This window comes from Ursus maritimus, unplaced genomic scaffold, assembly GCF_017311325.1.
Source record: "Ursus maritimus isolate PB19 unplaced genomic scaffold, ASM1731132v1 scaffold_12, whole genome shotgun sequence".
NCBI classification, from domain to species: domain Eukaryota; kingdom Metazoa; phylum Chordata; class Mammalia; order Carnivora; family Ursidae; genus Ursus; species Ursus maritimus.
Window position 1 is genome coordinate 14,327,931 of NW_024423564.1, and position 27,836 is coordinate 14,355,766.

Consider the following 27,836-nt stretch of genomic DNA (forward strand, 5'->3'; position numbering starts at 1 on the left):
GGTGAAACGAGTGGCAGACCTGTGTGTTGTTGCCACCTGGTGGCCAGAAAGGACAAGACATGTTCCCTTCGCCCTTGATCAGTGTGGAATTTCATAACCCCCACCTGCCCCGCCTCCATCCTGTAACAAAACCGGCTTAAGCAACATCCAGTAGACCTTGCCAGCTGGCGAGGAGGCCCGCCTGCCACAGCTGCCCTTCTTGCTCAGCTACCTGCTTACTTCCTTCCCTTTGGGTCTGGCTTTCTCTTTTTCTCTGTATGCACTACCCCTCACCCCTCCCCAGTAGCAACGAGGGAGGCCAACGTTTACTGGCCTCTTACTGTGCACTGTGAACTCTTCTAAGCACTTTACACGTTTTAACTCATTTAATTCTCATAAAAGCTCAATTAGGCAGATGCTATTATCATCCTCATATTGCAGGCAGAGAAACTAAGGCTCAGAGTGCTTAAGTCACTGGGTCTGGTTCCAAGGTTTGTGCTCTTAATCACTACCCTCTATGGCTCCCATGTTAACTCCTTAGCTAGTGTGCTGAACTGAGCTTTGAAAAACACAAAACTTGGGAACAGAAGTAATGTTGCAGAACACAGAGGTGGCTTGAGTGTGGATTGTTAGTTCATTTCCGATGGGAAAACACACAAAATGACCCAGAGGAGTGGAGTCAGGGGGTACCTAGTCACCGAGCCACTCAGCCACTCTGCCATCCCTGTCTCCTGAATTCTGTCCCAGGACTCAGCCCTAAGGGGCTGGACTGGAAACCTGCCAGCTCTTCACAGCCTTTCCAGTGCCACAAGTCCCTCCTGTTCTGATGAAAAGGATACTCTCCTGCCACCTGCCACATCTTCCTTGGACATGCCAGGACATGGGCTCTGTGCTGATGAGGCTCTCTGGGGAGCACTGCTGGGGTGCTGGTAGTGGGGCCAGCTCATTGGCCACTTAGACACCCAAGGCCCCTGACCGCCCTGGTCTCCTAGGGCCCTGCCTGGTCTTGTTTTCCAGAGCCTCCCTCCGGAAGCACAGGGCACCGCACAGAAGCACATGATGACAGCACTCAACCCGCACAGAGCTATAGTTTATTCAGCAGTATGGGGAAATGAAAAAAACGAACACAAAACCCTACTATATTTACAGTATAACAATCAAACTGTACAATCTGAGGGTTAGTATCAAGTTAGCATCCAGCATCTTTGTATTTTTTAAGTCAAGTCATCAGTAGTTAAAAACCAGTTAAATTTTTAACCCTTTGTAGGAATTGCTGAGGGAAGAGTTCAGGGGGAGAATCCATGGCAGAAAAGCCAGCAACCAGCCTTACACGTGAGAAACAGAAACATTTTTTTTCCACCCATAGCCTCTTTTTCTAGCCACCTGCTCCAGAGGAAAGTCAGTGACAAGTGGGGATACATGCTCAGTGTACAAGGTAACTCAAACGAACGGCGGTTGGCAAAACTGAGGCGGCGGGAGGAGAGGAGGCAGGAGATGACAGCCTGGAGCAAGGGGAAGGGCCTCCGGCTCCCCGCGCCAGGGCTGCTGGGTACACACCCAACCCGTCACGGCCACGTCAGACCCCCTGGGACTGGACACGAACCCATCCCAACACAAAAAGCAAATAAATAAAAATATATATTAACTCTCTCTTCGCAGGGAGCTGGGGATGGGCGTGGGAGAGGGGGAGAAAGAGGAAGAAGACCTGGTCCTTTGAAGAAGAGAGCCAATTCCGAAAAGGGGTTAAAAATAGAACACGTCTCAGAGGCCACAGCAGGTCAGAGTGGGATTTGTCTGATCTTGGCAGGGGTGGCTGCGTGGACACCAGAGTGCAGACTTGAGACGTGTGCTTGAGACTTCTGGGGGCAACTAAGCCAGCCCTGGACTCACTCTTCCTCCCCGTCCCACCCACACCACAGCAAAGAAGCGCAACTGAACACATGACTGGCCTTCCCCGTGTGGGTCAGGCAGGGAAATGAAGCACTTTTGGGTCAGCGAACTGAGCAGACGCCTGGGCTGCGGCACGTGGCCAGAGTCCAGGGAAAGGAGAGGGGCAGGGATGGCCCGGCCTCCGCCCAGGGGCACGGGTTCCCCTCAAAATGTGTTCATGCAGCATTTGGGGGTCCGGGGGCGTGGAGTCCTTCTGCCCCCTCTCCGGACGGGGCTTTTTCAGTTCCTGGGAGGGGCAGCATAGGCAGGGTGAGGAGTGCCCTCGACCTTGACGCCCTCACCATACTGAGGCCCGCCGGGGTGCAGCCTGCAGGGCTCGATGCCCTGGGTGCATGTGGCTTTGTCCTGTCCTTTTGGTGATGGCAAATGAGGGGCAGGCCCCCCAAGAGTCCCTCTCCTCCCAGAGGCACAGCAGATGGGAAACTGAGGAGAGGCTGGGAAGTATCCTGGGAGGTCCTATCCTCTTTGGGAAGGGAAAGGGGAGTCCGTTTCCAGCATATAAAAAAAATTAATCCCTGAAGTCATGAAGAGTGGAGATCCTTTTTTAAATTCTTTTTTTCCTCTTTTCTGAAAAACTTTGTCTTGGAGATGTTGGCCCCAGGGGTCCAAAGTGCAGTGAAGGGGATGGTGGGGGAGGGAGTTGGCACTAGGTGGCCTTGGGTGGGGTGGGGTGCCCCTCCCGGCAAGGCCCAGGCTCCTCAGATGGACGTTTCGTCGCTGCTGCGGGCAGGCGGTGGGGAGCGGGGGCAGGATAAAGCACAAGACAGGAGTGGGGGCATGAGTGCAGCTGGGGAAGGTAAGGGAGCCTCAGGGTGTAGGAACCACCGGCCCAGGGTTAATGCAGGAAGTTAAAGAAGAGAAATCTGGAGAGGCAGGAAAGGAAAGTGACAGAAAAGGCAGACAGGGGTTAGTCGGAGCAGAGAAGACAGTGAGAAGCTTTCACCAGGAGAAGGAAACAGGAAAGCAACCAACCCCAGCTCCCCACCCCCCCCTCGCTTGGCCTGATGCAGGCTGAGCTGACCCCATGGGCCACCATGGTTTGTGGGCACGTCACAGTAAGAGAGCTGGGCTACGCCAGCCCATTCGTCCCCCGACTGCCTACCAGAGCAGCCTGGGGAGGCCTGGAAGCGGCTCTGAGCCCAGCCGGGGCCTCTGTGGGGTGCACCCTGTCCCACCCAGCCAGCCCCACTCACTCGGAGCCCGACGAGTCCTCATCCACCGTGCCCGCCTTGATACTCATGGCGATGGGCATGACCCCGTTCAGCTGCTCCTGGAGACTCTGCCGGGGTGGAGGGCGGGGAGGGGGCCCGCCCCGGCTGCCCTCGCTGGCTGAGGAGCCCCTAGAAGACCCTGTGCCTTGCTCCAGGGGGAGCCGTAAAAGGCTGCTCTTCTCACTGATGGTGGGCAGACACTTCTTCTTGAGGATGCCTGTGGGCCGGGGGAGCAGGCGCCATGAGAAGCAGGTGGGGGGATCATGGGGCTGCTCTAGGGAGCCCTACCAGCCACAGGGCAAATGTGAGGTGTGAGGCTGCCCAGTGGGGGAGCATGGCAGCTGGGCATGCCCCACTCACCTTTGTGAGGTTGGGCAGAGGGGCCTGGAAGGGGGCCAAGGGACCCCTCCCGAGGCAGGGCATCTCCATTCTCCCATGGGCGCTCCTCAGAGGCCCCATTGCCACTACTCTCCTTTGTTGTGGTCCCAAAGTCTCCTGGCCAGGGGGCCTTCCCGGGCCCTGGGCCCCCATCTGGTGGAGAAAGGAAGTAGGTAAGGCCCAGAGAAGGCAGACAGCTAGGAAAGTCACCACCCGAGGAATCCCTGCCTCTCTGCCCTCCCACTGCCCCCTCAAAGGCCACAGCCCTGGCGCTGGCCCACCCTTGGGGGTACTGTGCAAGGGCAGTCTCTCAGCGCCAGGCCCCAGCAGGCTGTCCCAGCCCGGCTCTCCAGGGAAGACGGCCTCTTCCTCCTCCTCCTCTTCCTCCTCCTCGCTGTCTGATGAGTGAGTAGAGGCATAGGAACCACTCTGGTCATCTTCCAGGGACAGGTCACTGTCAGAGTCTGTGTCGGGGTCTGGGAGATGGGGGAGAGATCAGGGCTGACACCTGCACACCTTCCACAAAAGCCATGCAGCTGTCCCCCACTGGCCACCAGGAGCTTCCTTTCTCACCATGCTGCTGGTCCTGACCTTCCAGGAATAGGCTGCCCGGGTCCCCCAGGCCAGGGGGCCCTTGGCCAGGGTTCAGTGTAGACTCTTCCCTGAAAAGACAAGACGACGCTGGAGGGGTCAGCCCAGCCCCTTGCCCAGTGTCCCGTTCTTTTCTCTCTCCTAGGTTTCCCAGGCCCTGCCCCGTGCCCCTCCTGCTTCTAATTTAAGCTGCCACCCGTGTCAGCCATCCTGTATGCTATTCAACTCCCAGTAGATGGCTGGCCTGGCTTCCAGCATGGGTGGTGCTCTTCTCCCCTTGCCGACGCCCCCAACACCAGCACTCACCTCAGCAAGAAGGGGATGTAGCTGGGCTGACTCTTGCCCGAGCGGCTGGCACTATGCAGAGAGCCGGCTGAGTCTCCATAGGGCTGGTACAGCCGCCCATCCGCATAGGGGCTGGGGCAGTTGTAGGACTAGGCAGGGAACAGAGAGATCAGTAAGTGGGGGAGCAGCATGGGGTGGCCCCAGGATGGGGGGGTGGAAGGGTCGAGGGAGCTTGCCCTAAGGCCTACCTCCCACACACCCAGGTCTGGAAGAGAGAGACCCCACATCTCAGCTGCCCCCCATATCAGGGCCCAGTAGTGGTTGTAACTCTGCTGTAGCTGTGCCAGCCCTGGGCACCCCAAGTACCCTGGACTTGGCTACATGACAGGGCGTCCTGGTAAAAAATGACCTCCCAAGAATGTGCTGGGAGATAGAAAATTTACCAAGATGCGCCAGGGATTCTGATGTTGGGTATCCGTGACTGCATCACCTGTCTGGCCCCTTCCCCAACTTATTCTTCCTAGCTCCACTCCCATCTCTCCTGAGTCAAAATCCTCCTCCCCACCCCCAAATCCCACTCTTCCCAGGCCACACATACCATTTTCCCACCCCTCCCTCCTTCCAGAAAAGGATGTAAGGATGAAGAAAAAGTGGGGCCCAAAGCACAGAGAGCGAGCTCCCTGGGGCTCCCGCCTCTTCCTCCCGGCCCCAGAAATCATCCACCTCCCCGGTCCCCGGCTCCCTCACCGAGGTCAGGGTGGACTTGGTGGTCAGCGCAGGGTCGGGGCTGGGTTTGCGGCTGCAGGCAAACTTGAGTGCTTTCCGGACCTCCTTGCTAAGCACCACGTAGGAGAGGAAGATGAAGGGGCCCTGGCAGGCAACAGGCAGCGGCTGTCTAAGTGCCCGTCTGGGCACCCCACGGCCAGGCCTCACCTCCCACCCCACGGGGTGCAGCCAGGTACCTGGACGCAATTGCAGGCGGCAAAGAGGTAGTGGAAAAGGAGGGTGTCACTGTTGACAGAGAGCAGCGCCAGCAGCCACGTGGCGCTCAGCAGCAGGAGGACAGCGAAGGAGGGCCGCAGGCCCGAGCTAGAGAGGGGGAGGCTGTGAGCCCGGCCCAGAGGTCCCCTGCGCCCTTGCCTGCCCACTGCCTGCTGCCCAGGCACCCACACCCCATACTCACACGGGGCCTTTCTTCTCAAAGCCCTGCCGCTGGGCAGCACAGGAGGCCCGGGCTGCCAGGATGTACAGGAAGACACTCATCTAGCGGGAGAGGGGATGGGGGAGGGGGGTCATCAGGGGACAGACAGCTTCTACCCCACCCCATGGGGGCCCAGCAGTTGCACCATTCTTACAGGGGGTCCTGAGGACATACGCAGCCTGCTCGCCCCCAGCCCACTTTCTAGCACCTACCGAGACCGCGAAGGCCACGGGGCCAGCAAAACTCCAGATGAGCGTATCGTAGACGGAGAGCCAGCAGAAGTCAGGGTTCCCATAGCCCTCAGGGTCCAGGCCCACGGCTAGACCTGGGGGTACGGTGACAACAGCAGGGGAAGGGGTGGTAGGACCTCGGGAATCAGTCAGGTGTCATGTGGACCCACGGGCAGGCGCCGAGGATGAAGGGCTCCACCCACCCTGTGTTCCTGTGACCATGCTGACCCTCTAGGACGGGGGACCCAACCCCTGGTGGGAAGCCTCAGGGGCTGAGAGGACGACTTGGCCTGGGGCATGGGGATGTGGGTGGGAAGAGCGTGGCATGAAGGTGGACCCCGGGCCTAGAGATGTAGAGCCTCGGGCCCGGGAAGGAGGTGGGGGTACCTGTGATGAAGGCGGGCACGCCCCAGCCCAGCATGTAGTAGAAGCGCATGGGGCCGGCGTTGACGTCGCGCACCTCGGTGAGCGCCCGGTACAGGTGCAGGGCCTCCAGCAAGGCCCAGGAGAAGGTGCAGAGGTACAGGAAGTGCAGCAGGATGGCGATGACTGTGCAAGCAAACTGGGGGCCCGGCCACGCCAGGTCAGTGACTGGGGCACCCCCAGGGCACGGATTTCATCTTCTCAGGCAGTAGGGGAGGGCTGGGGTGTTGGGGGTGCTTCAGGAAGTGTGGGCCAGAGGGAGGTACTTCTCGGGTGCCAGGGAAGTGAGGGGGAGCCCGAGAAGAGGAAACTGTGGGCTGGGAGCTGGGCTGCGTTCTCTCAGAGCCCCTGCTGCAGAAGCAGGGACCGGGGCAGGGAGCTGGGGAGGACTCCTAGGGAGCCGAGAGGACTGGCAGTTGTGGACAGTTTCTGGGTGAGGAGAGACATCTTACAGGGAGGTCAGCCTGGTTGATTCCTAGGAGGAAGACCAGCTGCGCCAGGCCCAGAGCAGCAGTCAGGTTCCGTCGGATGCCGTGCTGGTTGGAGCGCAGGGCACGCAGGATGGTGAGGAAGAGGAAGGCGAGCAGCAGGGCAGCCAAGGTGACCCCTAGGGTCACGTATGTCAGTGTCTTCAGCGGCAGGATCTCCCCATTCTGCGGGGCAGGTGGCAGGAGGCCAGGAGAATTAGGAAGGGCGGGGCCTGAGCCTCCAGCCCAGGGCCCTGGGCCCCCACCCCTAGCTCCACGGCTGCACCCCCCACCCCAATGTGGGTCCAACCTCCCGCCGGGACACGTCCATGAGCACGGCGAAGCTCGTCATGTGGTTGCACTGGCAGCTAACGTGGCTCTCGTTGCGGAAGACGACCTCGCAGCCTCGGGCTGACCAGCCACCAGTGCCACTGACCCTGCGGGAGGGAGGCAGGGTCAGGAGACAAGGAGGGTAAGGCACCCAGGGGCCTGGCTCTCCGCCCAAAGCCTTGGGAGTAGGGCAGCGCAGGCTCACAGGATGGAATGGTTCCAGAAGACGCAGATGGGCTTGGTGCGCTCCTCCGTCTCCAGCAGCCGGAACTGCACCGTGACCGGCTTGTCCAAGGCTCGGGGCAGAAGCTCCTCATCGTCATGGACGCTGATACTCACCACAGGCGTGTTGATGACTGGCCGTTTGGGGACTCTGATGAGGAACAGGCAGGCGTATGGTCACTAGGGCAGTCTCGGGGATACCCCCAGCCCCCGGCCTCTCTCTATGCCTCATGGCTTGGCCGCCCAGCCTGCACCCCCAGGTCCCCCTTGTCCCCTCGGCGGCTCACCTCAGGCTGCGCTTGTCCGGGTCGTAGTTATGGGGCAGCAGCCCGGCCAGAGTGCGGTAGATGATGACACTGGCCACGGCCTCACCTTGGCTCAGCTCTGGGTGCCGCCGCTGACGCCGGGCCAGCTCCTCTGGCTCCTGGGCCTCTCCGGGGCCCGCAGGCCGGACCACAGTGGCTGTTTCTGGGATCAGGACACTATCCACTCAGCTGGGCCCTGCACAGATGCCCCAGCCTGGCCCCTGGCCCACCCCATAGCTCCCCACTGACCTCGAAAGACAGAATCAGGCAGAATGACCGTTGTCTCCAGGTCTGGGGGCCGCTCCCCCCGCAGCGCCTCGTAGCGGGGCAGCTTGGCCCCAGCAAAGTTCCCCTTGTCCAAGCGAACTACAGAGATGACTAAGGAGAGGGTCACAGGTCAGACCCTGGGGCTGGCACGTAGGCCCCCAGCACAGCCACTCGTGCCCGGGATTCTGTGCACAAACCCCGCCCTGACCCAGCCTCACCAATGTTGGGCGTGACAATGGTGAAGGGGTTCAGGTAGGTGTGCCGCATGTTCTGAGCCAGGGCGCTGGCATAGGCCTCATAGTGCTGGAGCAGCCAGGCGGTGCCTCCCTCCGTCTGCTGGATCAGCTCCCAGTGCCGCTTGTTGGCCGCGTCCAGGAGGGCACTGCCCACCCGCAGCAGGTTCTAGGGTGGGAGTGGTCACGCGTATGGCCCCACACCTCCTCATCCCCCCACCAGGCCCACCTGTGCCCCGCTCAGCCCTGGCTACCCCCGCCGGCCACCCACCCGAACCACGCCCCTCCCTCAAACCTTCCCTCCTCCTCTGCAACTAAAAGCTTCGGGGCCCTGGGCCTGGACCCCTACGTAGGTACTAGATGCTCATTCCTCCCCACTGTGGCACAGTGGGCAGGGCCCCTGCTCCGAGGAACCTGGTCACACCAGGCCCCAATAACAAACATTAGTTTCTATCAACACCTTACTAGGAAAAGGGCTGGAAAGAGTTGCTCTAAATTCCACGGCTCAAGGGAGCTCCTGGAGGCCTCATGCCAGCTTGGAGGTCCCTCCACAAAGGCAGGGATGGCCCCCAAGTTGCCCCAGGAACAGGCTCACTCACCATGACCCCCATCTAACCAGCCAGCCCTGCCCCAGCCAAGCCCCACCTCGGTGAAGTGCACATCCTGTGTGGCGGACAGCCCAAAGCCCCGCTGGGCGCTCTCGTGGGCCAGCAGCCGTGTGGCCAGCTGGTAGGCCACCTTGACGTCGCTGCCGAAGTAGCCAGCCGTGTGCTGTGTGGCATTGCGCAGGAGCAGGGCCAGTCGCTGGGAGCGCCCCGAGTCCAGACCCGACTCGTTCCGCTGCAGCCGCTCGGCCTAGGATGGAGCCAGACAGGACAGGGAGCAAGGGAGGTCAGCACAGGAGGGCAGCAGTGAGGTCCCCAGAGGGCAGAGCTGGAACTCGGGAATAAAAGGGCCTCAGGAAATGGGAGAAATGGCCACTCTGGGTGGAGGCCCCAGGAGGCAGGGGCTGGAACTCCAGAAGCCCCTTTCTCAAAGCTGACAGCAGGGAGGGGAGAGAGGAGCTAGAGATGGGGAGGTTCACTTACAAAGCCCTTCAGCTCTGAGAAGGTGACTGATGTGCAGTTGAAAAGGTTTGGGGGGAGCCACCCCCTGTGCTCATCACAGTGGCGCACGGCGGTCCCTAGGGGAAGGAAGCCCAGAGGGCAGGCCTCAGGAGAGACACAGGAGGCTTCCGGGACCTGCCTGAGTTCCTGGGGGCCAGCACCTCATGTGCCAGAGACAGGAGACAAGCAAACAAGGGCCCTGCCCTCCTGTAGCCCAGGTGAGAAGAAGAAGACAGGTGTAGAGAACACTAGAGCCAAGACCTCTGCAAGATCAGCCCAAATGAGGACTCTAGAAGCACGGGGCACGTGTTCTCCTCGAGCCCCCAGACCTCACTGCCCCTCTGCAGCCACCACTTTGGGATCTCTGCCCCCCTCTGCTTACGAACTCTGTTGGTCATCGATCCAAGGACCAACACCAGCCCCCGTCCCTGGGCTGTGTCCCCCGGAATAGCATCTGACGGCCCCTGCTCCCCAGACTGCCTTGCTAGTAGCATAACTCCCATTCCGGGGGGCGAGCTGCGGACGGGAACTCTGTGTGAGTCATCTCCGAATCTCTAGCACCCAACCCCGCGGCAGGCACACTGCAGGTTTGTCAGCATTTTTTATAAGAGCTCCAAGATGCAGGTGCCCTTCATCTGGGCAACCCTGGGAGCAGAGGCACAGTGCGCCCAGGAAGGATGGGACACGGAGTCTCCAGGACCTGAAGACCAGAGAGAGGTGCCAGGATTTGCAGCCAGGGGCTTCCCACCCTTGTCCCAGAGATGAGAGGCTAAGTCCACAACATCACATTCTAGCTTCCAGCACCTACCAAAGGAGCCTTTCGGGCAGGGGGCAGCAGCAGGCAGCCCAAAGCGGGTACGGGGCCACCAGATCCCAGCCTCGATGGCCCGTGGGCAGCTGTCATAATTCACTGCAAGGAAGCACACAGGGTCACCCGGGGCAGCTGTCCTTCCAGCCCTCCCTCAGCAGCTTCGGGCCGGCAACCAGCCCCTGCTCCTGGACTCCCTGGGACGCCAGGACCGAGCGCACAGCAGGAGAGCCACCGACCCATCATAGGAAGCCTACCTTCACAGCCATTGGTGGTGACCTCAGCAAAGGGGTTGTCACAGCGGTCACACTGGCGCCCAATGACGCCTGGCTTGCAGGGACACTGGCCGTCCTCAGGGTCACAGACGCGGGACAAAGAGCCCGTGGGGTAGCAGTCGCAGAGGAGGCAGGTGGGGCTGCCAGGGGGCCGGTAGTGGTTCTCCTGAGAGGGAGGAGGGAGGACATGGGTCACTGGCTCAGGTTCTCTCCAGGATGCTCATGGGTCCTTTGGGCTGTGGCCCCTCTAGAGGGAGGCTCACTGAATTCAGGTCCCCCTGGGAGTGGTATTCAAAATATTTAGAGGTGCTTGGGTGGCTCAGTCGGTTGAGCGTCTCTCTTCGGCTTGGGTCATGATCCCAGGGTTCTGGGATCGAGTCCGGCATTGGGCTCCCTGCTCAGCGGGGAGTCTACTTCTCCCTCTGCCCCTACCCCCACTCCTGTGAGCACGCACTCACTCTCGCATGCGCTCTCTCTTTCAGAAAAATAAAATCTTAAAAAAAAACTTAACTGGTAATGATTTGTAGTGAGGCCCATCAGTGAGACACCAATCGATCCAAGTGGGTTGCAAACACCAGTACAGCTGGCCTAGAGCTCACTGGTAAAGTACTGGTCCTGGGTCCCCCCAAACCGCAGACATACAAGTGCACGTGGCCACTTGCGTCCCCTCCCACCCCCCACCCCCCATCAGAGTAAGGGCACAAAGTCCTGAGCTCTCTGCAGGTAGGCTTTCTCCACTGCCTCCCCTCAACGGCCCAGGTGGCTATGTGGAGGCCCAGGTTGGGGCTGTCACCTTGCAGTGGCACTCGCCGCTTGTCTTGTTGCAGTCTGGGTCGAAGCCTTTGCCGACGTCACAGTTACACGGGCCGCACGTGGGATGTCCCCACCAGCCTCGGGGGCAAGGCTGGTCAATCCTGCAGAGAGGGGCCCAGGCAGACATGAGCCCCCTCTGCCACCCCCGTCTGCTGCAGCCGTGTGTGGCCCTTCTGACTGTGGCTGTGGCTCAGCCCGGTTCCCGGGGCTCTGAGAGACACCCCAGAGACAGGCTGCGGCATGCCCCGGTCCACTTACCTGGTCTCACAATATGGCCCAAGGTAATTCTGGGGACACTCGCAGGTGTAGCCGTGGGGGGCGCTGGGCTTTCGGATACACATGGACTGATGCTCACATGGGTTCAGGTCACACACGTTAGTACAGTTGTCGCCATAGTAACCTGGGACCGTAAAGACAAGAGGCTCAATCCCCACCCTGCACTGGCACTTTCTATAAACTTGCCTTCACTCCACCTCCTTCCACCTGAGAGTCCTACCAGCTGGCTGTAGCTTTGTAGTGCGGGAGACAAGGCTCCGAGAGGTCACGCGACTGGCCTCAGGTCACACAGCAGAGCCGAAGTGAGACCCCGGGCACCCGCCCACCTCCCCATTTCCCCGGATCCCTGGCACACCTGGATCACAGCTGCAGGAATAGCTGTCCCAGTCATCACTGCAGTAGCTGTTGGCAGGACACGGATTCGAGTCACAGGGGTCTGGCAGGCTGCAGCCTGGCTCCACATTGATGCTTTCCCCGCGGCTAGGATCCAGACCGCTAACCCCCTCGGGCGTCTCGCTTACCCTCACACCCTGGGAGGGACAGAAGCCATGTTGGCCCTCCCTAGAGCAGGCCTCCAGGTGGGGAGGATGGGAAGGCAGAGGGGGACGCTCACCTGCAAACAGCCTCGGAAGCCGCGGGCCACACCGCTGGCCGGCCCAGGCACTCCCCCGACCGTAACATTGCTCAGGTGCAGCCCGTGCAGCCGGGGGCCCAGGTTGCCCTCTGCCCGCTGCTGCCCGTAGTCGAAGGACAGGATGGCATGGCCGGGGCCCCCACTGGCTCCCAGTGCCAGCTGGGCATGGTGCCAGTCGCCGTCATTGGCCCGGCCTGGCTCCAGCTGGAGAGACGAGGCCTGGAGCCCTGTGCCCTCCACACTCAGCACCACGTGGCCTTCCCTCAGCTTCACCAGAAGAAAAGAAAAGAAGGTCAGCAGCCTGCTTTCATCGGCTCTTCCAGCCCACTGTCCTCCTCCTGTCCGGACCACCAAACCCATCCTAGGGCCCAGCGGAGGCCACAGAGGAAAAGGTATTATTTCCCTCGGGGCCAATAGATGGCAGCAGTGATCCAACGAGCAGCTCTAGCTGCCTCTTTCTTGGGGAGAGAAAAGACCCCGCCCAGCCCTCTCTGACCAGCCCCCTTGGAGGCTACTGCAGCCCTGGTCAGGGCCCACCTGCCCCCTACCCGTCCCCGCATCACCTGCAGGGTGATGGTGCTGCGCCCCCTGGTGACAGCCTGCAGCAGGACACCGTTGGCCTGGCGTGTGCGGAACATGAGGCTGAGGTGCCAGGGCTGGGAGATGGGCAGTGAGAGGCCGTGCCAGGCCACCAGGCTGCTGCCCAGGAAGCGCTGCGGGTTGGCCATTTCTGGGGAGGCAGATAAAGGCAGACTCTGAGGGGTGGAGCAGCCAAGTGCCGCAGGGGGTATGATGCTCAGGGGTGGTGGTTCCATGGGAGGCAGGGCACTGCCTCTCCTAGTGCCCGCTCCCCTCGTTGGCCCCGCCCTCCAGAGCACTTACCTGTCCTGGGCCCGCCCCACACTGTGCCCAGGCCTGCCTCTGACTGGGTCCTTTGTCTCCAGTGCTACCCTCTCGGGGCTCTGCCCAGACACGCTTTTCCACCCACAGCCCAGCTTGGCTGGGCCCTGCCCAGTGCCTGCCCGGACCCTGCCAGTGTTCCCAGCATTGGTGACAGCTCTCGGGCCTTGGCCTCTGGTGGCTGCCTCTCCTACCCTGGGCACAGCTCTTGCCCCCGAAGCCCAGAGGACACTCGCAGCTGAACGCGTCCCACTGGTTCACGCAGGTGCCCCCGTTGTTGCAAGTACTGCTGTCGCACACGTTCTTCTTGGCAGGGCAGCCTAGAAGGGAGAGAAAGAGGCTCGGCTCGGGGCTCCAAACAGAAAACCTGCTGCTGGAGGGGCCTCTGAAACCCCCAACACGTCCCCATACCGGGCATAGCCCTCCTTTCTGCCCGGGGCTCCTGGCCTGGCCCCTACCCCAGGCTCGCATACCAGGCACGGTGCCATTGTTGGCGATGAAGTCGGCCATGTCCACGTGCCGGCTGTCCACCTGCAGGTTCCTCATGCAGCCCACGAAGTGCCGTGTGCGGACCGGGAAGCTCTCTGGCAGGTCGGGGACCCCACCCAGCAGCAGGGGCCCTGTCAGATCCAGAGACCTGGCGGCAAAAATGGTGGCAACATGAGGCACCATGGGGGGCCTTCTGGCTCTTCCTTCTCCCCTCTCCCTGCCACAGGCCAGAGTGTGGAAGGGCCAAGGCAGGAGCCCAAGGGGCTCTGAAGAACAGCACAGGGGAAGGGAGGCACCCCGACCTGGAGCTACTCTCATCTCATCCCCACCTCTCCTCCAGACCCTGCTCTAATCCCCTAATCTTGCGCTTCTCCCGCGACCCCCACCCCTGCAGAAGGCTGAGCAGAGGCTAAGGGAAGCAAGGTGAGGGAGGGCCCCCATCTAGAAGGCTTTCCATTTCTAGGGCCCCGAAGGCCCACCCTTTCAACCTTCCCTCCCCACCTGGCCCCACGCCGTGCCCCATGCCCCAGCCCTCTCCCCTGCTCACTTTTTGCTGCCACCCTGGGTGCCCTGGGCAGCGCAGGAGTAGTTGCCCAGGACAGCTCCAAAACGCAGGGCCACCCCTGTGTCGCAGCCATCCACGGTCACCACAGCCACCTTCTGTTCCGAGGGGCCCTGCGGGAGCCCCGTCTGACCTAACAGTGGCTGTGGACAGAGAAGGGCGGAGAAGGGGCGCCGTGAACAAGGAGCCCACAAGGTTCATGGGCCAGGCACAGAGACACCAGCAGCTGCTGACTCCCCTTTGTACACACGTGTGTGGATATATACACACGTGCACATACAGCATGCTCACGTGACATACGTGCTTAACTGCCTTCCTCGACATTCACTGGAGTTCGTGCCTAACAGGACGCGGAGTATCGAGCACTACTTGGTGGCGGAAGGGGAACAGCCCAGCCAAGTGGCAAGTTCGCACCCCCCTCCCTCCCTTTCAGCCAGAAGTGCCATGACCAGCCCCCCGGATGAAGTGCCACCTTGGTCTGAGCACCTGAGCCAAGGACAGAGCCCTGCGACCCCTGACCCCCTCTGACACCCACCTTATTGTAGTACTTCAGCTGCACTGTGTGCCACTGGCCATCACTGACCCCTCCGGGCACGAACGGGGACACGGTGGTGGTCGACTCCCCTGAGGAAAGGACCCAGGTAAGCTGGGACACCAGATGAGGGCTGGGAATGGGGAGGGTGTGCTCATGGTGGAACCAGACCCAGGTTTGGCTAGTGGGAGTGTGTGACTTGGAGTCGGGGGCCAAGACACCTAGGGCCTTTGGGGGATGGGCAAGGACATGGGGCAACCGGGGTCACCTGCAGAGAAGGTGAGCTGGACCTGCTCCTGGATCACCTCGAGGGCCACAAAGTCGTGCTTCTCGTTGAAGCGCCCGTTGTATAACAGCAGCCCATCACGCTCCTTGGTGGCAAACCTGAGCAGGAGTTGGGGATGGGGGCAAGGAATGGGGCACCCACCTAACCCCAACCACCCCAGCCACCTAACTAGCCCCTGATCTTACTCAGGACCCTCCGGAGGGCTGACACCTTGGCCCTTGGCTCTATGGGCCACGGAGCTAAAGTGTGGACGTTGAGCCCACACCAGAACGGAAACCAGAGCCCTGAACCCTGGCTCCCCACCCTCGAGAGTGTGTAGGAGGAGTGGTCAGTGGACCCTGGTGGGTGAGGAAGGTCTGCCGGCAAAGTGCACAGGCAACCCTAATTGCCGACCTGGCTCTGCCAACAACCTGCTCCCAGCACTCTCGCTGCCTGACCTTTCAGCCTGTCTGCAGACGGGGAGACACCCCAGGCTCCCACCGCCCTCCCTCACCCCTCCCAGTGCCCGGCCACTCACGAGAGGGCCAGGGTGAAGTGGAAGCGCTGGCGCAGGCCACGAAAGGTGATGAAGGAGCGGGCAGGGAAGCTGCGTGTGGTCACCTGGCAGTAGGGCTTCTCGAAGTCTCCAGACGGGCAGTCGCACTTGAAGCCGCCCACCAGCAGGTTGACGCAGGTGCCCCCATTCTTGCAGACACCTGGTGTGCAACGGCCTGAGCGGGCACTCACCTCGCAGTGCTCACCTGGGCAGGGGGAAAGGCAGGGTGAGTGAGTACCAAGCGCCTGAGACGGTGGAGGGGAACTGGGATGCCTCCCTGCCCAGCCACACCTCCTGTAACACTCCTGAATTCTCCCAAGCATCCTCACCACCCTCCCATTATACTGCTGCCCTGCAAGTTCCGTGAAGCTCCCAGGCCCTTCTGTACTCCTGGCTGGGGCTCAAGCACACGGGCCCGCCGGGGGCCCCGGTCATAAGGCCCAGGTCCTAGTTAGCCTTTGGTGTCACGGCTACCAAGCAAGCTTGGGGGTGTTCTGTTGCCACAGGGGTGAATGTGCATGGAGGAAAGAGCCTGCAGGACAACACCAGAGCTGGTGCCAAACCCCCTTCCTCCCTCCCTCCCACTGGTGCTTTTGTCCCTGTCAGGCGCCAAGATCAGTTTCCCTCTCTGGGGATGAGACCAGACTTCCACTTGGATTGTCAGAGTTATGGGTGGGAGGGAAGAAGCTGGGGACTCCCAGGAATGGGGCGGAGAACTCCCACCCGAGCCCTGGGGTCCAGACTGAGGCCCCCTGTGCACTTGGGAGATGCTGACAGAGTGGGGAACTGAGCCTTGGGAGCAGACCAGGATTTCAGTGGAGGAGCTGAAAATTCCAACAACATCAGATGGGAAAATCCACCCCTTTCTCTCCCTCCCCATTCCCAGATTCTAGAGATAGGTTCTCAGCTCCTGTGCCTAGTGACTGGCTCTTGTTTCCATGGAAACTGTTGTTCGCCTACTCTAAGCCCCCCTCCCCATCCTCTTGGACAAAGACTCCCCTCCCATCCCCCAAGCCCTCCCCTCCCTTCCACCCCCACCCACAGCAGCAGCTGAGAGGAGTCAAGTCTGGCAAGTTCTGGGCAGGAAGATGCAGCAGGGAAGGCGGTGGGGTCTGCCTGCTACTGCTGGCAGAGCCAGTGAGCATGGCTGTGGAGGAGAGAGAATAAGGCCTAACCTATCTGGGAAGGAAGGGCCCACGGAGGAGAGGAGAAGGGGGTGACCAGAGGAGAAACAGGATCCCGCAGGGCAGGGTCAGGAGCACAAAGCAGAGGCAGTGAGCCTCCCAGGGAGAGGCTGGGGAGGGAATGTGTAAAGACCCAGGTCACAGGCCAACCAGGACGCCTGACCCTTTTTCCAGCACCTGGGCAGGGGTGGAGCTATTCTGCTTAGGGTCACACAGGTACAACGACCTTCTGAAACAACCCTGCTCCACACCCAAACCCCTCGTTTCTTCTATGCCTTCCCCTGAATGCCTGGGAAGGAAAGCACTGCTTATAGCTCAGAAAGGTAACTCTCCCATACTGTATGGTGACTAACATAACATAATAAAAAATTAGTATTAAAAAGAAAGAAAGAAAGAAAGAAAGGTAACTCTCCCAGTGGTGGGAGAGACCAGGTCCCTGGCCCAGCTTCAGGGCTGGTCAAGCTGTGAGGTGAGACTCAGAACAAGCCACCTGATCCCAGGGGTCTCTTCAATCACAGCCAACGCCTTCCAAGGGCTAGCTCTTCACATGTATTAATTTAATTAGGCCTTACAACCATGCTATGATGTAAACACAGTCATTATCTTCATTCGAAAATACTGAGACACAGAGAGGTTCAGTAATTTGCCCAAGGTCACGCAACTAGTGGCAAAGCTGGACTATAAACCCAAGCGGGCTGCCTCTAGAGCGGTGCTGACCTCACTTAGCCGCCTGAGATGGGGGGCGGCGGGTTCTCGGAGAAGAAGGGCTCCCCCCTCCGCTCTCCCCAGCAGCTCGTAGACCAGCCAGTGAGTTCTGCGGCTGCCCAGCGTAACCCATACCTCCCTCTGGAAAGCGACGAGACAGCCCGGCGCTTAGCCGGGTCTGCGCCTGCGCCGCTGCGTCAGCCCGCCAGGCCACCCCGCCCCCCACCGCCGCTCACCCGTGTAGCGGTCGTGCTCACCCGTGTAGCCGTCGCGGCAGAGGCAGGTGTAGCCGCCCTCGCGGCTGCTGCAGCGCCCGTGGGGGCCGCAGGGCCGCGAGTAGCAGAGGTCCACCTCGGTCTCGCAGTAGTCGCCCGTGAAGCCGGGCGGGCAGCGGCAGCGCAGCCCCCCGACGGGGTGGATGGGCCGGAAGAGCACGGACGAGGAGGCGATGAAGGGCGCCGAGGAGTCGAAGCGCAGCACGGACACGCAGCGCATGTAGTTCTCGCACGGCTCGCGCAGGCAGATGTTGTCGTCGAAGGGCAGCACGCGCTGTGCCGAGATGGCCGTGAGCAGGCTGCGGTTGAGGTACAGGCGCTCCTGCAGGTCCTCGGAGGGCAGGAAGGGCGGCCCGCCCCCGGGGCCCGGCGGCTGGCCTACGGACAGGCTCACATTGAGGATGTGGCCGCCAGGGGCGTCGGTGTCCCGCTGCACGTTGAAGACCACCACGTGGTCTGGGGGTGTGGCCAGCGTGGCTGCGACTGCCTGGATAAAGAGACCCAGGAGGGGTGACAGGAAGCGCTCCGGCGACATGTCCTCCAGGCGCAGCGTGATGCTGTGCGTAAGCATCTCATCCGTGATGATGGTGACACGCAGCGCGCACTGGGCAGTCACGCTGTGCACGCCGTCTGCAGAGAAACGACAAGGGTCAGGACCTGACGTGCAGCTGGGGAGGGCAGGGGTGCCGAGCCATAGGCCTAGCCCTGCGCAGCCCTGGGTGGCCACTCCCGAGAAGGGAGTGGGAGCTGAGATCCAGCCCACAAACCCCTGCGTTGCCCAGATGCCACAATGGATTCCCTTTTCTAATTGGCAAAAGGCGCCCAAGAAACTACATGTATGTCTCCTGTAGGCAAGTCACACCTTGAGGGATCAGCCCCCATAGACACTAAGGGGAATCTGATTTTCAAAAGTTGTCTTTGCCCAGCTTTCCCAAAGCCCTCCGTTGGGAAGAATGGTACATTTTTCTAATGTTTGTGCACCTTTCCCTGCCCAAGCCACGAGTTTTGATCCCTTACACCAGATTCAGGGCTTCCCTTCACAAGAACCCGATTTTGCCTATGTCATACCTTTCTATAGGGCCCAGAGCACCATGAGATACCCACAAAAATAATCATCCTGCCCCCTTGGCCTCTATATCTCAACACTACCATCACCCTGACCCTGGCTATGCTCCCTCCTCCCCCACCAAGGCAGAGTGGGGGGGTGAACTGGGTCAGTGGGCCACCCAGTCCCCCTCCCACTGAGCCCCGTAGCTGCTTGGGCGCAGGCCGGCTATCCCCATAGCAACGCCCCACACAAAGCATTCTTCCCGCCCAACTCTCCAGGCTGCCGAAGATAGCCTGGGGGGGGGCTCACCCCAGGAAATCCAGCGGAGCCACCTTACCAGAGCCTGTACCACCCATTGCCTTGATGCTGTGAGGGATCTGGGGGGCAGAAAGGGAAGGGCCTGGGCAGCTCTCCAACCTGAAACCACGGAAGAGCCCCACTAGGCTGACCTCTCCTCTGGCCTTGGGCCTCCAGCTATTCATCGCCCACTTGGCTCACGCATTACCCGAATGCCTGCCACACCTGCAGGCCCCACACTCACTTATAAACAGCTAGGTGCTAACACACTCTAGTGTCTCACTCCACCCACACTCTGATCCCAGAAATACCATGCGCACCTGATGCACATATACATGGCGATGGATTTTATTTAGCTCAGAAATGAAAGCTGGAGGCCAGTGGGGAGGAGGAAATGGCTTGGCAGGGTTCTAAAAGGTATTCATACTTTTATTTATTACAATGTCCTACACATAGTAGGTGTTCAGTAAATACTAAGATGTTGATGTCTCCATAGTGAAGAAGTGGTCTTTAAAATACAGTGGGGGGGGGGGGCGCCTGGGTGGCACAGTTGGTTAAGTTTCTGCCTTCGGCTCAGGTCATGATGCTGTGGTTCTGGGATTGAGCCCCGCATCGGGCTCCCTGCTCAGAGGGAAGTCTGCTTCTGCCTCTACCTCTCCCTGCAATTTGTGCTCCCTCTCTCTCACTCTCTCGCTCGCTCTTAAATAAATAAATAAATAAAATCTTTTAAAAAATAAAAAATAAAATACAGCAGGGGCCCTGAGTTGATACTGAAAAGGACTCCCTGGCAGGAACGGGTCAGGAGATGGTGTTTCTGGGGTGGGGTGGGAGTAGGAGAGGAACCTGAAAATAGATTCTGTTTCTACGCTATACCTATTTGAGGTGGCTAACTACCCCAGGCAGCTCAGTTGAGCCTGGGAAGGCTGAAGGCAGATACCCATCTCGGCCCCGTCCTCCGTCCACCCACCTACCCTCCAGCCTCATCACCTGAGACTGCCAAAGCCCGCCAGCTCTCACCAGCAAGCTTGCATGTCATTACCCACTCTTGCTCTTCCCACTCCTGTCTATAGCCACCAGACATGCTGAGCCTTCCCACCTGGCCTACCCAGACGCCAGCCCACAGTCATCCTACTTCTCTCACCTGCCCCAAGCTCACCTACACCAGGAAGCCTGCCCAGATGATGACCTCAGGCTCTACTTTCCTCCCTCTTTCAGACCACCCTGCCCTGAGGCGTGGAACTGACACAGGGCTCCTGTGTATTTGGTGTCTCTGCCCAGTGATTCCTTGATGGGATAGTCTCTCCAGGCAGAAAGTGGCCCAAGAGTCCACACCAGTGCCCTTGACTGATTAGGGAAGGGAGGGGGCAGTCAAAGCCCATGAGCGAGAGAAGCCTCACCACCGCTCAAGCCCTGGGAACAAGCACTCCTCCCTGTGCCTCCCTCCTCAGTCCCAGGCCCCGCCCATGCCCCTCACCCAATATGTCTCTGTTGCTTCCCATCTGGTCTACCATCTGTGGCCACCTGCCCCCTCCTCTGTGGTCCCCCATCCCAGCAATCAACCTACTGTTCAATCCTTCCTCTTTGTTCCTCTCCCCTGCTTTGACCTGGGTCACCCCGCAGGTGCCAAGGCAGGGTGGGAACAGGGGTCCCAGGTCCCAGACTGTGGCAGATTCAGACTCCAAGCCTCTCTCCCCTGGGAGATGTGCCAGTGGAAGCTGCAGGCCTGGACAGGGTCTACCGCTCTGGGTGCTGACCGGACCATGCACAGGAGCTCCTGTGTGTCCCAGCAGAGTAAGAAAAGCAGGGAGAATTGGGGCTTCAGGAGAGCCACCCAGCCAAGGGAACCAGAGAGGGGGAAGGCAGACAGGCATGAACGTGGAGACTAAACGGGAAAACAAAGATCCAGGAAAAGAGCCAGCAATGGAGAAAGTGGGAAAGGAGAGAGCCACACAGGAGATGGGGAGAGGGCCACGGAGCGGGGCAGAGCAGGAGGGCCCCCATGGGCAGGGGCAGGGGCGGGAAAGAAAGAGAGACAAAGAACAAGAGAAGGAAAACAAAGGGGCAGTGGGAGTCAATTCTCCCTCACCCCAGCCTCCCTGAACTTTGGGGTTGCCGTGGTGACTGCCTCCAAGGGTCAGGGCCGAGGGGACAGGATGGGGCCAGGGCTAGAGGGCCAGCCCAGGGCCTTCCCTTCTGTCCTAGGGGAGCTGTGGTCAGGGGCTCTGCCCTGGTAGGAGCCTGCAGGCTGGGCGGGGCCTCCTCAGTGTCCTGCCACTCTCACCTAGGACAGGCTGTGGGGAGGACAAGAGGAAGAGCCCCTTCTTTTCCATCCCTCCCGGCTGCTTGCTTCTACCAGCACGGAGAAGGATCTAGGATCCAGGAACTCCAGCCCTTCACTTCCTCCTGGCGGGAAACTGAAGCTTTAAGAGGCACAGAACCTTGTCCATGACCTCTAAAAGCTCACATGCCCAGGCCCCATGGCCGCCTGAGAAGTAGGGTAGGGGGCATCTGTCCAGGTAGAGCCCGCAGCGGGCTGGGGGCTGAGGCCACACCCTGCATCTGCATGCCTCTCATCCCCTCCAGGCCAGTCTCCCCGGGGTGACAGTAGAGGAGTGCCAGACTCTTCTCTTCTTCCCCTCCCTGATGTGTCTGGAGTGGGGTACCCCGGCCCATCAATCTTCAGGGTGCCCCTAACAAGGGGCCCTCATGGGGGTGCCAGTGGTTCCCAAGCTTGGGGAAGGGACCCAGCAACCTAGGGCTGGTCCCCTCCTTGCCACTCCCCACAGTTGACAGAGAAGACAGAACGCCCCCCCCCCAACTCTCCTCCCCCAACGCTCTGTCCAGGGAGTCTGCAGGCTGAGCGCTTGGCCAAGCAGCAGGAATGCCCAGCCTGGGTCCTGGCCAGGCTCCCACGCCCCAGGACTCTGTTCTCTCCCCACTGGAACAGGGGGCTGTACCCTCAAAGGCCACCAGTCCCCTGGCTCATCCTGGTCCCACACCCCATTCTGAGCCCAGGCTGGTCACAGCTAGCAAGGAAGGCCTAGCATCCTAAGAACAGCCCATGGGGTGGCAAGGGGGCCCAGGAGGCCTCAGCCTGCCCCTGGCTTCACTGCAGCCCCTCCCCCAAGCTGGACCCCGAACCATGGCCTCTGACAGTGGGGTCTGTTTGGACAGAGACAATGAGCTCTGGCTTCACTTCCTGCGGGAGCTCTGAAGGGGTAGCCAGGCCAGGCTCTTTCTGCCTGGAGGGAAAAGAATGCACTAGACAAAGTCCCCCTCAGCCAGTCTGGGGCTCAGCCGGGAGCCAGAAGGGGCCAGAAGAGGCCCGACTGCAGGGTCCCGACCCCTCGGCGGCAACCCTGTGCCCCATCGCCCTCTGCTCTGTCAGAAGCCTGTTATGAGATCACAGGAATAGCCTGCCGGGCATGAAGGGGTGCTGAGGGGACCAGCTCGCCTCCCCCCCCCAACCCACACACCACCGTCCTCTCTACCCCTCCCCCAGCTCTCCTGGCCCCCTAGTCTTCCACGCGCCTTTTTTCACAATCTTGGCAGCCAGAGCCAGGGCAGCCTCGCAACACTTCCCCTGCCACGTCACAGGGTGGTAGGCAGGGGGCAGCCAACCAAAGCAGCCCAGCCCAGCCTGGGGCGGCAGGCGGGGCCTCCACCAGCTGCCAGGATTCCTAGGGCTCCTTCCCAAGCTGTTTCTCACCCCTCAACCTCTGTGCCAGGCCCTGGGCAAGAGAGGCGGGTCAGTGGTTCCTCCTTGGACGGCTGCCCGGGCCCTCCCCCAAGGGGCACCCCCGCCCAACACCACCTGGGCCCTTCCTTACCTGACACCAGCACGCTCATGATGGCCTCCAGAGGACGGTTGTTGTCCAATGCCCGGCTCAGCCTCAGTTCGCCCGTCGAGGCATTGAGCAGGACCAGGCTGAGTTCATTCCCCCGCTCAAAGCTGTAGGTCAGGCTGTCTGAGATGTCAGGGTCGTGGGCAGGCACGCGGCCAATGGCACCCCCAGGGAAACTGCTTGAGCGGTTGGTGACATAGTTGTTGAAAAGGATCTCAAAGTTGCCCAGCACTGGTGGGTTGTCGTTGCGGTCAAGCAGGCGGACGTGGACTGTGGCCCGGCTCACCAGGGGAGCCGACGTGGCCTGGATGACCAGAATGTATTCGGGCCGGTCCTCGTAGTCCAAGTCCACCAGAGCAGTCAACTCCCCAGAGAAGATGTCCAGTTGGAAGACCTCAGGGATGTTTCCCTCCACGATCTGGTACATGATCTGGGCGTTGGTGCCTTCGTCAGGGTCGGTGGCTGTGACGCGGGCCACGGCCAGCCCAATGGGGCTGTTCTCTTCCACAAACACGTCAAACTCGTCCTGCTCAAAGACAGGGGGATTGTCGTTCACATCCAACACGGTGACCGACACTTCCATGGGCGTGCGGGCTGGAGGCATCCCCTTGTCCACCGCATACGCCCGCAAAACGTATTGGGCCACGTTCTCACGATCGAGCCTCCGAAGCGTTCTCACGATGCCTGACGTGGACTCTACGATGAAGTCACCATCTCCATCATCGCCCCCTTGGAAGGTGTAGAAGACCCTGCCATTAAGGCCAGAGTCACGGTCAGTGGCTGAGATCTGCAGGACACTGGTGAAGGGGGGCACATCCTCATAGACGCTGCCCTGGTAGGAGTCGCGCAGGAACTGAGGGGCATTGTCATTCACGTCATTCACCAGGATCTCCAGGTAGGTTGTGTCAGACTTCTGGGGAATGCCATTGTCCCGGGCAGTGATGGCCAGGGTATAGGACACTTGGTCCTCATAGTCTAGCTCAGCCTGGGTGGTGACAGCCCCCGTGTCTGCATCAATGCGGAACTGGGGGATGCTGTCCTCCATAAAGTAGGTGATGCGGGCATTCTCGCCTGTGTCCTCGTCCGTGGCACTGATCAGCACCACCGTGGTGCCTGCTGGCCGGTCCTCGTTAACGTTCACCGTATAGTGGGAGCTCTGAAAGACGGGACGATGGGTGTTGGCATCAGTGACATTCACTACCACCTGTGCCGTGTCCTGCCGCGTGCCGTCGGAGGCAGTGACCGCTAGCACATATTGCCGCTCAAGTTTGTAGTCCAACGGCAGAGCGAGCGACACCAGCCCACCACCACTCTGGCTGGTGATGGAAAAGCGGTTGCGGGTGTTGCCGCTGGTGATCTGGTAGGTGATGACACTGTGGGCATCACGGTCCACAGCCGACACTGTCACCACGCTGGTGCCCACGGCCGCATCCTCATTGAGTCTCACCGTGTACTCTGGTTGGGTAAAGGTGGGGTTGTTGTCGTTGACATCCAGGATGGTCACACTGACGCTGGCTGAAGCAGTGAGCATTGGGGTGCCATGGTCTCGGGCTTCCACCCCAAAGCTATAGAAGTCAACCTCTTCCCGGTCCAGTTCAGCTGCCACAGAGATCCAGCCTGTGCCATTGTTGATGGCAAAGGGGAAGTCATGCCCAACCCCAGCAAGGCGGTATTCCAGGCGGGCATTGTCACCAGCATCAGCATCAATGGCCTGGACATGGAGAACCAGGTAGCCTAAGGGGACACTCTCCAGCACAGTAGCCTGGAAGGGGGTACTGACAAAGATGGGGGCATTGTCATTGATATCCAGGACCTGCACTGTCACCAGGCCAGAGACGTTAGATAGCGGGGGGCGGCCACCATCCTGTGCCCGGACCCGCAGGGTATATTCCTTGGTCGTCTCATAGTCAAGAGGGCTCACCACATCCAGAGCCCCAGTCTGAGCATCAAGGTAAAACTGTCCCCGAGCATTGCCACTCATGATGCTATAGTGCACCAGGGCGTTACTGCCCTTGTCTCTATCTGAGGCTGTGACCCGGAGCACCGGGGCCCCCGGGGTCACATCCTCGCGCACCTGGACCACGTAGCGCTTCTCACTGAACTGAGGGGCGTTGTCATTGTCATCCTCCACAGACAGGAACACAGCGGCTGTGGCACTCCGTGGACCAGGGTCCCGACCCTGGTCACTTGCCTCCACTGTCAACTGGTAGGATTCTACTTCTTCCCTATCCACAGGGCCACGGGTTCGGATCACCCCAGAGCGAGGGTCAATCTCAAAGATTTCTGAGGGGCTGCCGCCAGGCCCCTCCAATAGGCGGTACAGAATATTGGCGTTGGGAGGGGCATCGCCATCTGTGGCTCTGACAGTGAGCACCTCATAGCCAACCTCCAGGTTCTCCCTGAGGCTCTCCTTGTATTCCTGCTGCTCGAAAACAGGGTCGTGATCATTGGTGTCAGTCACCAAGATGGTGAGTGTGGCCAGGGCACTGCGTCGGGGCATGCCATGATCCTGCGCCGTGACCCTGAAGACATGGGTGCTCTTGGTCTCACGATCCAGCTCCTCGGCTGTGGTTACAGCACCCGTGATTGGGTCCAGAGAGAAGAAATGTTTGGAGCGGCTATCAAAGAGGGCATCCATGGTGTACTCAAGCCGGCCTGCCTCACCTTCATCTGGGTCAATGGCCCGCAGGGATGCCACCGGGGTACCCGCTGGCTGGTTCTCAGGCACTGTGGCCTGGTAGCTGGGGGGCTGGAACTGGGGGGCTGTATTCACATTCCTTTTCCGACGCCCGCCCATGGACTCTTCTGTTGACCTTTCCCCTGCCCTGAGCCCTGGGGTCTGCACCAGCTTGCAGGACTGGCATCTCAGTCGTGGAGCCTTTAAGCACAGCTGTTCCTGGGGCAGGGTGAGCTTGCCCTGTGGGGAGAGGTGGCCTCCAATGCCCAGGAGGCGACAGCTCCATGGGCAGCCTTCTGGGGCTGGCGGCAGAGGGATGTGGGCTCCGGATTCTGGACACCAGACCCTTAGACCGTCGTGGTGGGGCACCAGGTGGCCAGTCAGCTCTGTCCCTGCATCCCTGCAGCGGCTGGTGTAGAGCCAGAGGTTGGAGGCTGAGGCTGGACAGAGCCAGCCCACGGGGGCGCAGGCCCCTGAGGAGCCACGTCCCCCGGACCCCAGGGAACGACAGGGCCCCACTTGGTCTCCCAGCAGTGGCGGCAGCAACAGCAGCAGCAGCAGCAGCAACAGCAGCGGCGGCGGCGGCGGCGGCGGCAGCAGTGGCGTTGGAAGGGGGGCGCGGGCTGCCCGGCTCTGCATCTCTCCCTGCTCCCGGCCGGCCGGGTCAACGGCGGCGGCGGCTCCTCCTCCGGCTCCAGCCGGCCCCGCCGCGCCTCATGCCCGTGCCAGGGCGCCGGTCCCCGGGGGCCACTCGTGCGCCCCTCGGGGCCTGCGCCTTGCTGCCTCGGCGGGGCCCGGCGCGGAGCCGCCCGGCGCGGAGCCCTCCGACGCACCCGGGCTCGCACCGCTCCCCGATCCCGGCCCGTGCCCGGGTCACCCCGACCACCGCGGGCTGGCGCTGCGCCTCCACTTGCGCGCCCAGCTCTCGCCACCTGCGCCCGCGGGGCCCGCGCGCCCCTGGCCCTGCCGACTCCCTGAGCCCCGAGGTGCCCCCTTCGCCCCCGCGGGATGGCCCACCTGCGCCCGCGGAGCTACGCACCCGGACCCCGGCCGTCCTCGACGGCCCCGCGCCGCCCGCTCGCGCCCCGCGTCCCCGCCGCGGCTACTGCTGTCCCCGCGGCCAAGGGCCCAGCCCCACGATCCCTCGCCTCCCCGGCGGGCGGGCGAGATCTGCAGAGCGGCGGCGGCTGCCGCGGCGGCGGCGGCTCATTACCATAGACCTGCTCGCGCCGCCGCCGCCTTAAAGCGGCGACGCCAGCCGCACCGAAGGAGGTGGGCCCCACCCAGCGCCCTCCTCCGCACCGACGTTCTAGGATTCCCGCTGGCCAGGCCTCCACTCCCAATCCCTCCCCAGGCCTGCCACTGGGCCAGTGACAGATCCCTACCACAGGTTCGAGAGGAATTAGCAGTCAGAAGCCAGACAACGAATGATAATAATGGTGGTAGTATCCTAAGTGTGCTTAGAGGTTTTCAAAAACATTTGGAAGGGCTCTCAGAGGCCAAGGGTCCACCTCACACTGCCTACCATAGTTGGCTGCTGATAAGAGCCCTCCGGTCCTGGGTCAGACTGAGCTAAAAGGCCCCTGCTCAACAGTATACAGCCTCCCCCATATTGCAGAGACATCCCACCTCCCTGGCAGCACGCAGTGAAGTCCTAAGCCCCCCATCCCCGCCCCTAATCCAGGTTGTGGTCTAACTAGGACCCCCCCTTGGGGTCCAGCTGCTGGGCAGAAGGACCCCAGGCTCATCTGGGACACCACCTGGACTTTTCAGGGGGAGGTAATTTGGGAGTGTCAAAGCCAGAGCTCACTGATATAAACACACTAACATTACCAGGTTCTGAGGCCCAGAAAGGCTGAAACTTGTACAGGGTCACAAGGCTGGTGAGGGATGGAGCCAAACTTTAGGATCCAGGAAACCTGGCTCCTAGACCAGTGGATTTCACTGCCCCATAGGGCCTCCTGGCTGGAGAGATGACCTCTTGCCCCCACCCTCCTTCCCCATCAGTGTCCAGCTGCTGTTCCCTTCCTTCCACTCACAGCTTTGTGATTAGCAAACAGCCCAGTCCCAGGTGTAGGCCTGCAGACCGAATCTTCCACTTGAAAGGGGCGTGCAGGATTCCCGGAGTCCTGGGAGTGGCCCAGCATGGAAACTGGACCATGAAGAAGAGCCAGGCAGGGCTGGTGAAGCGTGATCCCGAAGGAGCTGCCCTCTTTCATTCCCCACCCAGGGACCTCTATCCAGGAGCAGTAGGGCCAGCTGGGTGCAGTGCCAGGGGCCTGGTCAGGCAGTATGAGGTCTGGCCTGGGGAGGAGGCTGGGGCTTTATTCTCAGCCCCCTACCCCACCCTCTGGCTGTGTGATTTGGTCAAATTTCTGTACCTCAATTTGCCTTTTGTAAAATGAGGGGATTAAATAAGGTACATGGTTTCCAAAAGTTAATTTAGCAGGACAATCTGTTTTTCAAATGAAATTTGAAGTAGAAACCCAAAATAAAACACAGATAACAGTAGCGTTC

General features: G+C 60.8%; 1 protein-coding gene across 1 annotated transcript; it reads right to left on the reverse strand.

Moving 5' to 3' along the window:
• Positions 1–1,056: 1,056 nt before the first annotated feature.
• CELSR2 (cadherin EGF LAG seven-pass G-type receptor 2) lies at positions 1,057–25,958 on the reverse strand. The gene is made up of 34 exons (XM_040626944.1): positions 22,628–25,958; positions 17,435–18,082; positions 15,271–15,493; positions 14,736–14,851; positions 14,471–14,559; positions 13,921–14,078; positions 13,358–13,521; positions 13,079–13,204; positions 12,548–12,714; positions 11,964–12,251; positions 11,706–11,880; positions 11,333–11,474; positions 11,055–11,175; positions 10,244–10,427; positions 9,987–10,088; positions 9,161–9,255; positions 8,718–8,927; positions 8,058–8,241; positions 7,822–7,950; positions 7,555–7,735; positions 7,251–7,418; positions 7,026–7,152; positions 6,701–6,901; positions 6,213–6,387; positions 5,808–5,920; positions 5,578–5,657; positions 5,357–5,483; positions 5,142–5,264; positions 4,416–4,543; positions 4,092–4,180; positions 3,800–3,994; positions 3,501–3,671; positions 3,123–3,357; positions 1,057–2,792 (listed from the first exon to the last, which is right to left on the reverse strand). The coding sequence occupies exons 1-34, from the start codon at positions 25,956–25,958 to the stop codon at positions 2,765–2,767; spliced, it is 8,793 nt and encodes a 2,930-aa protein (XP_040482878.1). The 3' UTR covers positions 1,057–2,764.
• Between the last annotated feature and the right edge of the window lie 1,878 nt (positions 25,959–27,836).